Source organism: Athene noctua, chromosome 3 (assembly GCF_965140245.1).
Source record: "Athene noctua chromosome 3, bAthNoc1.hap1.1, whole genome shotgun sequence".
In the NCBI taxonomy this organism is placed as follows: domain Eukaryota; kingdom Metazoa; phylum Chordata; class Aves; order Strigiformes; family Strigidae; genus Athene; species Athene noctua.
Genome location: NC_134039.1, coordinates 71081078 through 71095118, shown reverse-complemented (window position 1 = coordinate 71095118; position 14041 = coordinate 71081078). Strand labels below are relative to the sequence as shown.

Genomic DNA, 14041 nt, shown 5'->3' with positions numbered 1-14041 from the left:
CGGCCCCGGCGGCGCCCGGCCCGGCCCAGCGCAGCCCGGCGACCGGCGGCCCTCGGGGCGTCGCCTGGCTCCGGCGGCCTGGGCACGGCGGGGAGCGTGGATGAGAGTTTGCTCCGATTTACGAGCAGGGTAGGTGCCCCACCGGGCCCCCTCTGGGGGTGAGGGGGAGAAATAATTTTTTTTATTTATTTATGTTTTTTTTTCTTGTCCGAACCCTTCCGCCCCCAGCCCGGCACTGATCTCCCCGGGCCGGGGCGGCGGGGACAGACGCTCCCCCTCGCCCCCGGGCAGGGCTGGTTGCGTGCGGGGCGCGGTGTCGCCCGCCGCCCCCCGGGACGGGAGCACCGCCGGGGGCTGGCTGCCCCCGTTCCCTCCGTCGCCTTTTGTTCGTCTCTCCCGGGACTGGGGGGGAAGGGGGCGGCGGGGGGATGCTGGGGAAGCAACCGGGAAGCTCTCGGCCGGTGGCTCAGCCTTTCTGGGCCGCCTTCGTCCGTTTGCGGAAAAGGGGAGCCCGTCCCTCTGGGCGCCGAGCAGCTCAGCTCTCCTTCCCGCGCCCCTCCGGCACGGAGGAGCCGTCCCGGCTGCGGGGACAGGCGTGAATCACCGCCGCCATCCAGGTGAGACGCGGAGACCGGAGTCGCCGGCTGTAGTAAAGGCAGAGTACGTGGGGTGGCGGTGAACCTGGTAGAGGTCACATCTTTATGTACAAACGCAGCTCGTCCTCGCTGGTCTCCCGCGTTATTGCTGGGGTCCTTGTTGCGGCTTCTGGTAGTCTGCCCCTGCCAGACCTGCTCCTCTTCCCGCTGCCCTGCCGGTGGCTTTGATCGTGGTGGCATTTCCTACCGCTGCTCGCAGGGGATCTCCCGTGGCGAGGGGGGAGCCGAGGGAGCTGCGCCGCACCCCTCCTTTACCTCTTCCCACCCCCGGGCCGGGGTGGCACCTGGGTGCCATCTAATTTGGAAATAAGACCTGGAAACATTGTTTGTGTTGTGAAGGTTGTTTCTTGAGCTTTAGCTGTGCCTGGCTGAATTAGGGGCTGGCCACACGTTCATATTAAATAGTAGCCAGCAATGTACCGACCCCTCAAAGCGTGCAGTATCTGGATTCATCTTGATGTGGAGCACTGAAGCATGGGAGCATTGGAGTAGTCGGAGCAGAGAAATGCTGCTGGAGAGCTTACTTTCAAGGAGACTGAGAGGATGGCAGAGGATGGCTGTTCTACAGTCAATGCTGTCAACCTTGGCTCCTTCAGAAAAGGTCTGATAGGTGTGCAAGTATTTTGTGGGCCTCCTGTGTGCTTCTGTGGGTCATCCCTGGGCTTAAATGTTCGTATGGGGCAATGGGAACATAACAGCTCTTTCTCATGTTTTTGTGTTGGGCTTTGTTACTGCAGCTGCAGAGTTAAAGATTGAGTAGACGTGGTACTGTTGAGCTTGTGTGAATGTGGAATGAATGATGGACAAGTTCTTGGGTATTGCATTTCCAGTGGTGGTTGAGTTGTGGGTGCGGAGGGGAAATATTTAATAAAGTAGGGATCCCAGGTGCCTGTGCTCTGCATTATCTGACAGTATCCTGCCTTGGTTTTTAACATGTGATAAGTTGTTTCACTCCTCAGAATTAGAGGTGTGAGCTGTCTTCAACCTTTTATTTAAAATGCTGTATCTAGTTATCAAATGCCATATCTAGTTATCTAGTTATTCAAAAAGAGGGGGCTTTTTTTAATCCTAGTCTGTGTTCTTCTGAAGTTGACATTTAAAGCTACTAGCTGTGAAACTGATAAAATATAAAAATTGATGGTGTTATGATACCAAATTGTGCAAAAATTCCTGAAAGCCTGAGTTATGTTTCAGTCTTTCATGTGGAGGCCACAAGTATGTTTGGCTCATCCCTCTGCCATAATAAAGGTGGTTTTGGGCTGAGGTGCCAGACTGAATTTGAAGATGAGCCATGTCATGTTTCCAGCTCTGCAGGTAAGCTCTTGGAGATGGTTTTGGCTGGTGGCAGGTGGGACTAACTTGAGCTCAAAAGTGTCAGACTGACGGGTTTGGATTTTTCTCTCTTTTAACTGTGGCACTAGTGAGACCTGGTCTGCTCGCCATGTGCTGGGTCAGGGGGTGACGGTTGAGTGGTACGGGAGAAGCTGCTGCTGCTTTGAACGTATGTGTGCTGGTGCTTGGCACGGTACAGTTTCTGTTCTATGTGAAAGCATCACCCAGGCTTTGACCTCCCTCCTGGCCCGCCTGCCCCCCTTGCCAGCATCACTGTGGCCTGGCCACCTGACGTCAGCGCCTGTGGGGGAGGGAGGAATTAAGGGCAGCAGCTGGGAAAAGCGTCCTGGCTCCGCTCTTCCCTCTTCGGTGGGACCCGGTTTTGGAGAGACTGGCAGAGGGGGGATCCCAATTGAGGAGGCAAAATCAGGAGGCTGATACATAGCCCTGCTGTTTTCCTGTCTGGAAACTAATTCCTGGTGATTTACAGGTAGCCAATGGAGAAGCTGTTCCCTGGCCCTACCCTTTCTCCTCCTCCCAGCCTGTGATAATCAAAGCTTGTAGGAACTGAAGTTCATTATAAGAGTGTATGGCTGGGACAATATCGTATGCCAGAGAGATTCAATATTGTTTGAGACCTGGGAGAAAAAAACCCCAAACTTTAATATTTTATTTTGGCAAGGGAACTTTTGCAGTGTCTAAGAAGTGATTAGTGCTGCTGTTAAAGATCTGATACACTTCCAGGGTATGGAACATTGTGAATACATATGACCTACATACCTGTGATACTACATGTGTGTGTTGTGTCTCTTCAGTATCATTTTCATACTTGAGTATTTGCTCCTTATTACAGAAACCTCGAAGCTAAGGAGGAGCATTAACTGTTTAACTCCCAAAGCGATGACAAATATGTTGGAAAATTAACAAAGGCCCCATTTCACCTCATTTTGTCTGCTGAAAGGTCATGCTTTGTTTTTTTGACTCAGTCCCCACCAAATCCACAGGGATTCTTGACAATATGAGGCTGTTTTCTGTGACATATGGTCCTATTAATAGTTTTATGATTAATATCTTTTAATTTAAGGAGTAATAGATCATATTTCCTGATGTTTTGTTTCTTATAGGTCTGGAAAATAAATGCTTTTCAGGAATGTTTGAGTCAAGGGCAACATGTGCCTTGCTGAATTTTGGGGGTTAAAGCTATGTGGCTTAAAGACAGCGGCTTGTCTTTGTCTCTTCCTTCTTCTCCTTACCCCCAGTATTTTTCAGGCTTAGCAGTGATACTCTGTAACTTTGAAGTCCTCAAAGCCCTGGCTATTACCAAAATAGTCCAGCATTATGTGCAGAAAAATCTGCTATCCCGAGTTGGAGACTCTTGTCCAAACCTGGTTGTGTTGGGCCCACATAAAGTACAGAATTTTCTAGCTTTATCCTGTAACACTGTTTCTTTTTCTTTCCTACATAGGTTTTTCTCAGTTATAATATCTGCATGGTAGCACCCATGCTAGGAGGAGAGATGTCTTCCCCTGATGTATTATTTTTAGGATGCAGGGTTTGATCAGAGGGAAAGCTTTTGACAGTAAGTGCTTAATCAGGGTTTTTCAAAAGAGGTTCTCTCTCTGCCCACTGCCCTGGCTTTGCACAGTGGCAGGTTAATCCATGAAATAATCTGTGCACAGAAATACAGCTGGAAATGTAGTTTTTGGGTCATAATATTGGGTGTTTCCAGGGTTTATGTGTTTTGATTTTTCAAGTCTCTGAACAAATGCAAGACATCTCTTTTCCTTTTGTGGTCAGTCATTGATATGGTACACATACATGCACATACAGAAAGGTTAAGCCCTTTCCTAGGAGGTCAGAATTTATTAAAACAGTTACAGTTTAGTGGTGAACTCACCTTAAAATTTAATGAGTTAGTGCTGCTTTTTGTTATGACATAAGAAAATGAAGTAGGGAGTCTTTGAAGCCAGTTCAGACTTCATAAATATTAACAGGCTCTGCAGTCTTCACAGAGAGTAAGTTCTGGATGTTTTTTCTTCACCTTAATAGTACAGTTTCTTTTACACAGTAAATCCTCTTGCTTTGACTAAACTGAAAGAGCAGTTATCCACTGCAAACCAGAAATACTGTATTTGTGGTTAGAAGCACTCTTGCTGCTTTTCCCGTCCTTTCTTTAACACCCAGTCTTTCTCATGGTGCATGCTCTGGTAGCAGTAAATTTAATTCCATGATTTAGAGGACCAGGTCTTCAGAGGTGCTTAAATGATTGAAGATGCAGGTTTTTGCTTCTGAGAATAGTGGAAGTTAAAGATTCCCAATGTGTTCAGTTGTGTTTAAAAAATCCTTTCTATTTGCATCTTTGGTCACCGTATGTGTTTAATACTTGCATGTGTTAGTGAGGAAAAAAACCACTGACAGTATTTTCTAAACATGTCTTGAAAAACCTTAAAGTTGTCGCATAGAATTTAAAAGCTATGTCTGCATCTTAATGGAAACTGAAATTCTGATTAGTTGCAGCTTCTTACAAGTACCAAGTTAACGCAGCAAGTTCTTTGTGATGGTCTGTGAAGAGCACATCACCTGTTCCAGAGGCACATGTTAACAAGAGTGCATTAAACTTACTGTAAAACTTATTCTAGGTGTCTTATCAGTGACTGAAGAGAACTAGCCTTTTCATTTCCCAGAATCACAGAGTGGTCACAGTTGGAAGGATTCTCTGGAGATCATCTGGTCCAACCCCCTGCTCAGGCAGGGCCACCTATGGCAGGTTGTCCAGGGCCAAGACAGCTTTTGAGTATCTCCAAGGATGGAGACTCCACAACCTCTCTGAGCAACCTGTGCCAGTGCTCAGTCACCCTCACAGTGTAAGAAGTGTTTCTTGATGTTCAGAGCGCACCTCAGTTCAGTTTGTGTCTATTGCTTCTGGTCCTGTCACTGGGAACCACTGAGAAGAGCCTGGCTCTGTCCTCTTTATGCCCCCCCTTTCAGGTGTTTATATACATTTATAAGATCCCCCCCTTAAGCCTTCTCCAGGCTGAACTCACAGGAGTGATGCTCCAGTCCCTTCATGGCCCTTTGTTGGACTGTCTCCAGTATGTCCATAGAGACTCTTGTACTGGGGCCCCAGAACTGGACGCAGTACTCCAGCTGTGACCTCACATTTCCCAGTATGCTGTAAAAATAAGAAATTTCTAAAGTAAATTTTGAGCGTGTTTTTTTAGGATATGGGTCTGAGAGGTCACTTTGCTGTAAGTCACTGATGCTGCTTCTCTGAATACTTTTGCTCTTCCACAGGAGCTGATGTTACTTGTTAAAAAAATCCCTAACGCTTCAGCATTTTCCTGATCCCATCAGTGCAGGCTTTGACACCTCTTTTGAGCTGGGATTAAGGGATTGATGACTAGGTTTGCTGGCTACATGTGCCAGTAAGTGTAATCATTAGATGCGGAGTCACATGGGTACCTGTGTTTCTTGGGGTGTGTTCATATGGCCCGCTGTCTGAAATGGCTTGTTTCAGTTTTGAGTGAATGCTTGCTTATGTCTGTGAGGGCGCATCCTTGCTGTGGGTTGATTTGGTTCTTCAGCAGCCATCCCATGCAGTGTTGTACTCCATTGGGGCTGACCTGCCTGCTCTGTGGGCACTTAGGTTACTTCATTTCCCTTGTGATGTGCCTTAAGGTGAGCATCTGTCTATAAACTAAACCGAATGAAGTTTGGATGCTTCCTTATTCTGCCACATCTGTTCAGTATGCTTATATGGGTAACTCTGTAGTCAGTGTTAAATACAGAATTTGTAAACAGGGTTTTTATTTTTAGGTCAACACTTCAGGTGCAGAATAAAACTGTTAGTGGATGCTGGTGGTAACACTACTCATGGACAGGAGAGAGAGAGGAGAACAAGAAAAAGGCATAGAGCACAAAATGTCACTTTTTCCTTGGGATTCTTGTCAAACTCTGTGGGAGGGGACACTCAATGGTCAAGAAATGAGTGTGTCCCCTCCTGTATATCTAGATGTGTGTAGTTAGAAATCTTTTTTAAGAATATGGTAAAATTATCTGGAAAAAGTAGTTAGTAGTTGCTTGCCTGTTCTACGTCCAAGTACAATGGTTTAACAGACGCATTTTAAATTTCCGTAGTACTCCCCTGAAAGTAACTGCACAATGAGAGAGGTCTATTCTAATCTTAATTAAAGAGAACAAAGCCATGCACTCCATGCAGGCCTGATGTATGCAATTAGTGACTGAGTGCAATTAGTTTCCAACCGCTAAAACTGTCTTATCAGAGCTCTCTGTCAGCAGTTTGTATTAGTATCTGGCATTACTAGTCATAGATTCGTAGAATCGTTTAGGTTGGAAAAGACCTTTAAGATCATCGAGTCCAACGTTAACGTAGTGTTGCCAAGTCCACCACTTAACCATGTCGCTAAGCACCACATCTGCACATCTCTTGTATACCTGCAGGGTTGGTGACTCAACCACTTTCCTGGGCAGCCTGTTTCAATGCTTGACAACCCTTTTGGTGAAGAAATTTTTCCTAGTATATGATCTTAATCTTAGTCTAGATAAACTTTGAAGCATAGATTTTTAAATGCTAGATGACAAATAATGCTTGGCATTTTTTACTGTGTTGTAAAAGCCACGTGTACCTTCAATATTCATTTCAGATTATCAGGTTACTTATATACAGAAAAATTCAAATTCATTGGTTTGGAAACCAACCAGTTCTCACAGTCTGAAAATTAGTGCCTTTCAACAAAGGATACACAAGCATCTTTAGATGCTCAAATCAGCGTTAATTTCATAACCTGAAATTTATCATTTGCTTAAATTTTGAAAAGTGGCTTCTTCAAGTTAGAAAACTTCCTAAAAGAGTTTTGGCTCTAGAGCTACCTTCAGAAAAAAGTCATCCAGCTTCTCACCGTGGATTTTACCACCTGAGGCTCCGCATTCTATCTGTGTTCAGGAAATGGTTTGCATGTTTTCTTTCCTTCTCTCTGGATTCCCAGATGTGCACTGTAACTGCATTTTAAAATAACTTGCTGCACTTTTCAAGGTTAACAGCATGTTGTAATTCCTGGGGAAATGTAGCATGGCTACAGAGAGGCATGTGGATTTATAACCATCAGCAATATTTATAAGCAGTGTCACAGCCATAAGGATAGGGAAATGTGAAGCCTCTAGAGAAGTATCTCTTAAAACATAGTTTGAAGGCCATGCGTAGTTTGTGATGCTGCATTATAAGCCTGACAAGGGTATCTTTTTTTTCCATCTTGCTTTTGGTAGAGCCAAGTGATGTCTATAGCTGTACAGGTTCAGAGTCCCTCCTAGTTATGTTAGGACTGACATGGGCATCTAAACCCTGTAATTTACTCCAGATCTGAGTCTAGGGAGTTGTACAGTTCTGTGCTTCAGTCACAAGCTGCTTCCCCAGACCCTCCTGTAGTAGTGGGACCATTACCAGTAATAGGTTTTGTTCCAGGGACAATATGCTGCCAGAAACTGGGTGATTTTATGCTTTTTGGGTTGGCCAAAGAGAGTGGCATGCTCAGTTTGAGCCTTGGAGATCTGACCAGAAGAGAAGAAACCAGTCTGAAAATATCCATGATCCCATTCTGGGAGTGAAGGGAACAGTAGCCTGGGATCTGAGCATTTTGTAAGATGAACAAATATTGCAACAAGATATCATGTTGCAACGGGAAAAAAAATAGCATGTTCAGTACTCAAAGATTAAATGCTGTGTACCTTTGGTGTGATGTTCCTTGCACTTACATGGCTCTCGATGAACACAACTTCAGCTACCTGTTACAAAAATCAAGCTGCAAGATGATCTGTAGTCCAGGATCCTATCTCACTTTTGGGTTTGGGGCTTTCTTCATCTTGTTCATCTTTTCCCTTGTGAGACAGAGAGTAATGCTGAGGGAGTTGCCTGCACGTACCATTTGTGAAGATCCTGGCTGCTTCCTCCTGGTGTGTGTAGCAGAGGGGTTTGACTCCCAGCCATTGCCATCCTTTATGTGTGGGGAAGAAGTAGCTGTGAAGCATGGGACCTGAGAGCACTAAAACATCCAAAGCATCCTTATGAGACTAATATTAGGGTGACTTTGGACTCTAATAATCAGTTAATAGTAAAAAGCAGCTCTGTGGATTACTAGGTCTTGCATCAGTTTGCAAGGATCACATCATCAGAAGGAGTAGGAAGTGGAGTCTGTGTAACTATGGTCTTTATGTAGTGTGATTTTTCAAAGCACTAAACTGCTTCTAGGCATTATCCCAGTTTGATTAACTATAATTCTTTGGACTTCTGCAGTGTTTTTATCCAAGACCTTCAGATTCCTTTTAAAGGCTAATCTACAAAGCAATCAAAAAAAGATTGCTGAGTGTCTGAGATCACCTTTTGTACAAAAATGTAGTGTGACTTGGTTTTGTGTAAAACTGTGCAGTCTCAGCAGCTCTATGGGATCCCCTGGGATCATGCAATGAGGAATGACCTTCCCATCAAACCATGGAGCATCTGGCTGGACACACTTGATCCTTTAAGAGAATTGCCAGCTGCTGCAGGGTGCTGTGCTCAGAAGATTTTCTTCAGCTGTAAGAGCTTCCTGGAAACTTGCAGTGATTAAAACTAATGTCAAGAGTTTGCAAAACATTGCAGAAATGAGGTCTGTGGTGTCTTCCAGATTATTTGTTATTATGTGTATTATTTGTTTTGCTTCAGAGAAACAATCTGATGAAGCTTTTGATGCTTATAAAAGGGTCTTGGTCTAATTTTGAAGGATTTTGTCTTCCATCCCTGACAGAGTTGCTTATGGGACTGATGAATGATGACACATTCAACAGCTCTTAACTTTCAGTTATGGGAATAAACAGCCAAAGTGTGATAGTTCTCACTTCCCCAGAAAACTGTATTAGGAAACTTTTCTACAGAAAATATACTTTTTCTAAAATTACTTCTTCTTCTTTCCTGTTTCTTCCAGTAGCAACCTTTCACCAACATGTTTGAAGGCCCTGCCAACAGCCATTTCCTCTAATGCTGGACCATTTATCCCTCTACAACACATAGAAAACAAGTGAGGGACAAATACTATTTCTTGGAATATTTTACAGGAGGAATGTGGAGCTCACTTTGCTTAGCAGTTTGAATTTGCCTGGTGAGGCTGGCTGGCCCTCCACTGTTAAAGCAGAGCAGGAACAGCATATGCTTTTTGAGTGAGAAACACTGACCAGCATTTTCAGTCCAGTTTTCCTGGTGGAATGCAAGCCTGGCTGTGTGCAGTGTCCTTTCTGGATTTCTCTTGGATGCATACAGCTATCCTGGCTGAAGACTGTTGGGTCTAGTCAAAACTAATTTTCTGTTTTCTTGTTAATACTTTGAAATTGCATAAATATTTTTTTCTTTAGAGATAAGCTTTAAGTATTAAGCTGTTGTCTGTGACTCATTAGTCTACTGTTGGTGACGATTTATTGTCTTTTGTTAAATCATGGAAAATCTTTCCATGCAGTTTGTATTCCTTATTGTCAGAAGCAAACTACATCTGTTTGTTTTACCCTGAAGGTGGCTTTCTTCTCAGCTGGCTAAAAGTTCATCATAATATCTGAGAGTTAATACGAAAGTACAGCAGACCTCACTCATTGCAGAAAAAGTTTCATGTGCATATTAAACTGCTGAACAATTGTATTAGATGAGTTTTGGAAACACTATGTGGACCAACACAAAAAAAGAGTGTTTGCTTTAAAGGTGGTGATTTGCTTTTTTTACTTTATCTTCCCTTTTCAAAAGCTTCAGCTGAACCAAGTGTTGATACTTACATAGACTGGCGCCAGAGCTTTTTTTTTTTAATTCAGTGGTTTAATTGCTGTAGAGTTAATACTACATACTTGTAAAAGTAAGAAAAGTAGGTAAAGACAGATATACTTACTGGAAATGCTAAAAAGGGGTTGGACCTTGAAGATAACTGTCTGATCATAGATTGCTCATTATCTGAAATGGGAGGTGAGAAACCATGTTTAGGAAGCAGATGCATTGCTGGTGTTTCTGAACTGTGGAGGAAATGCCAGACGCCAACTCTTGATGTAGATTAGTTACAGGCATGCAGATTTTATTTCTTACAAGTTGGTAATAATTTGAAATAACTTATTTTTCTTTTAAAATGAAAATTAACCAGTAGATACAATGCTTAAAGTAAAACTTTGCAAAATGCATTCATACTAGCAATGTGAGTATTGTCACTGGTGTATGGGGGAGAGCAAAGCACTCTTCCGGGCAAGGTGGAAAGGAAAGCTTGCCTGGAAGCCAGTCTGCTAAAGAAAACACCCTTATTTAAAGGTATGCAATTGCATGAGGTTCAGTAGTCTTGTCATTCTTGAAGGGAGGCGGCAGCTTCATCCCCCAAGTGCTCTTGTATGCACCCTTGCGTGGGTGGTCTGACCTCTTCTGTAGTCTTGTTAACTTAAATACCAAATCCAAGCACTTTTTTCCATATATGTGCAAAGCTCGTAGTCAAAGGTTTTGGGGCTGATTATACACAAATTGGACCCAGCTTTCCAATCTTACTGTTTGTCATGATTCCCCGGTACCCAGAAACCTTTCCACTTACTGGACAACAGTCTTCTAGTTGAGAAAAACTTGCTTTCATGTCTTCTGTGTTGTGTGGTTGCCTCTTCTAAGGAGAGGTTGTAGCAGGGTCTGTTTGTTGCAGTACAGCTGTTGGAGGCCTGATGCCTCTGGTATGCTGTAGGCATCAAAGTTGAGTGCAGCAGTAGTCAGTCCTTGATTAAAACTGCTCTTTAGTTCTTGAAGATTTTGTACTATCCAATAAATAGAAGAGTTTGGCAGGGGTATTGCTAGGATATGAACTATCCCTTCATTGTGTATTCACCCTAAAGACAGCCAGTACCTGCTCTCATCTTCCATGACAGGTCTTGCTTGGAACAGACTCACATTTACAGCCATCAAAGTCCCTGCTCAAGTTTACTCACCCTGCCTAGATCTTGCAGCTGGATGAAGGCACCAGATGCCTACCACAAAGAAAGCCAAAGATGTCATCTTTCTTTTTCTTATTGTTGGGTTTGTTTGGTTTTTTTTTCCCTTCAGCAAGTTTGGTGCTCTGTAGTTTGGTTTTGGGCATAGATAGGAGCCTCTTGGAATTCCTAAAATACTCAAGAATAATGTGATATAGTGATTTATTTTTTTTTAACACTGATGGCAATTATATAAGCAAATCAGAGGTTAGTGGGAGTTCAGTGATAGGTGGTGGTTTGATGATGTCCTGCAGTCTTCAGCATGCTTCTGACATTAATGCAAAAAGTCTCAGAATTCCAAGTTTCCAGGACTTTGAGCAACTGTATCTGTTAAAACATTTGCGTAGTGTAAACAGGAGGCTTGATATCCCCAACCAGAATTTGAGCCTGATTGGGAAGCTTTTAGGATCCTTCTTGAAAAGTGAAATCCATAGTTTAGTTTTTAAAATTTTAAGGTTTAAATATGTGAATATTAATGAAGCAATTAGGAATAAGTTAGAGCTGGAAGAAATCCTGGTTAAAAGAAGTGTCAAAAATGTCACTCTCTGCCTTCATTTATACTCATTCCCACAGATTTTTTAGGGAGTTTTCAGGAGGTGTTTTGGAGGTCTGTGGGCAATCTCTAGGCTTCAGCTGGTGATGTGGCTTCTCAATTTTGCTGTGAGGCATCACTGGCTTATTTCTGGCTTTGACCTGGAAAAACAAATTATTTCTTATGTGTTTGGATGAAGAAAGGTGGTTTCTCTACAGAAATCTCCTTTGTGAACTTAGGAAGCTTTGAAGTGGGCACAGCTGAAGTGGTTTTATGGTGACTTGTGGGGCAGGTGGGTGTGTACAAGGAATAATGCTCCCTGCCTGTTCCTTCCTCACCCCAACCGTAACTGCTCAGAATATATTGTGTGTATTGGCTCTTTTTCTTAAAGTATTTGACCTTTGGATCTTTATCATTGCTAACTGAAGTGTCATCATGGCATAAATAAACCTGTCAGCTCAAGTAGTGTAATTCTGGTCCTCATCCCAGTCTTAGAGGCAGACATAAATGCCATCCTGTAGCTGGCTTTTAAGTTGCTTGGTCTGATTGAAACCATGACTGAAATCTTACTTCTTCCTTGGTTTCTTTGTTACCAAACAATCCATCCTGCTACCTTTGTGTTAATTTAAATCTATTTCAAGTGTGAAGGCTTAGTGATGTGCCAGTTGCTCTTTACTGTCATTGGGTTTGTATCATCTTAGCAGCCTGACAGGCTTCGGTGTACTTGTGACATTTGGAGACGAGAAAATACTTTGTTTTGCAAAAAGTATGGTAGAGTACTTGTACAGGCTTGGTTAATAAACTGAAGAGCTGATAAATCAAGTGCAGACACCATTGGATTCATAGGTTACCCCATGTTTGGGATCAAAAAACCAAACTGGCAGAGATTTTTTTTCTGCCTCTTCCTTGTGTCCAGTACATGTCATGTTGAAACATGGTAGAAACCTTACTAATATGGCTCTGTCAAGAGAGGAGCTGTCTTCTTTTGGGAGAAATGCCACTTAGCATGTAACTCTACTTCAGTTGCTGCCAACAGCAGGCTCCCCCTCGGTAGAGGAGGGGAGCTGGGTATGTTGGTGTGCCTGGGTTTATTTAAAGACATACTCTAAGACGTCTTGCTCCAGTTGTTTCAAGCAGCTTCAAAAATGTAGTTTTTAACTCCTGCGTATAATTTTTTATGTCATCTGCAGTTATGAGGCAATGGGATATAACAAGCACCATTAAAATATTAATTTCCTACAAATATGGCCAAGTTAGTAAGAACTGGGCTAGTTTATGGTAATAGCCTCAGCTCTCTGGTTTACTTGTCAGGAGGAGGCTTTGTATCTTCCTTACAGACTTATGTAACACATCATTTCTGTGTTTTCTTGAAATGATGGAATTTTTTGTTTAGTTTTCCTCAACTCTATGCATGCTTTAAGGAAGCCTCAAAATTGCTCATACAACATGGCTGCGTATCTTCATCTTTCCTCCCCATTCCTCTTTCAGTTGTGCATGCAGCCATGTATGCCAAGCTGTATGTGTGTGTCTGAAGATGAGCAGGTTACGATTGCTGGCTGGAGTTAATTTGCAGCAGCGTTGAGTGTATTGAGTGATGTACAGACGTCATTGGGAAAGAGCATGGAGGAGATGCCCAGACTACATGTGCTTCTTGGAAGAATCAGGTTTAATAGCAAAGATTTCCACTTACTTTTGTTGTCCAAAGCATGTTAAAAATCATCATCTGAAATGAGGGATCTGCAGTTATGTCAGAATACCCAAGCAGTTTGCTAAACAAAAGAGTTAATTTGAAGGATTGTGATTATATTCCATACGGCCCCTACAGTTTCCCATAGTGTTGGATACTCTGCTGCCTGGTGTGGCTATATGAGCTTGGAGTTTGTTTTGTTTTGTTTTTTAATTCAGGATTATTATTCTAAGCATGGGAACAAAGAGCAGATATTGTGCCTACTGAGGGAATGATGCAGTTTGAAATGTGAGGGAATAGAGGTTTGCTCCTGTAAGGGACATTACCTTGAACAGCAGGGCAACAACCTAGGTTAACATCCTTAAGCCTGACATTTCACTATGCTGAGAGAAGTACTTTATTAGCCAAATTATTTAAACAAGTAATTGCAGTTTAGAAATCAAAACTGTCTTTCAGGTACAGTGTTTCAGTTCTGTTTATAGCAAATGTGCTGACGTGGCAGACAGACTTACGCAAAGGGCTGCACTCCTAAGAAATGGAGGAGGGGTCTGCGATACCTAGAGGACAAATTTGGTGCTTTCCTGTGCCACGCAACTTCCTCTGCTATTTCCAAACTCTGCTACGTGGAGAAAAATATCCCTCTCATCTTCTGACAAGCTGCGTGAGTGAGATGAAGGAGGCTCTTTTCCAGAGTGCTGCTTTCCATCAGAGCTGCTGTTCACATATCTGTCGGTCTGGTGGGAGCTTGACCTTGAGTTTTTTACCCAGTGATAAGATTTCAAGGAATAGTTTACATGGCTTTTACAAGCAGCTGTG

At 43.1% G+C, this 14041-nt stretch overlaps 1 protein-coding gene across 2 annotated transcripts in view; it reads left to right on the top strand.

The window, feature by feature from the left end:
- Positions 1–48: 48 nt before the first annotated feature.
- The window catches only part of GRAMD4 (GRAM domain containing 4), an 81038-nt gene continuing 67045 nt past the window's right edge, over positions 49–14041 (top strand). For both annotated transcript variants that reach the window (XM_074903265.1, XM_074903264.1), the window contains exon 1: positions 49–129. In XM_074903265.1, coding sequence (XP_074759366.1) covers positions 101–129 — 29 coding nt within the window. In that variant the 5' untranslated portion in view covers positions 49–100. The remainder of the gene's footprint in view (positions 130–14041) is intronic.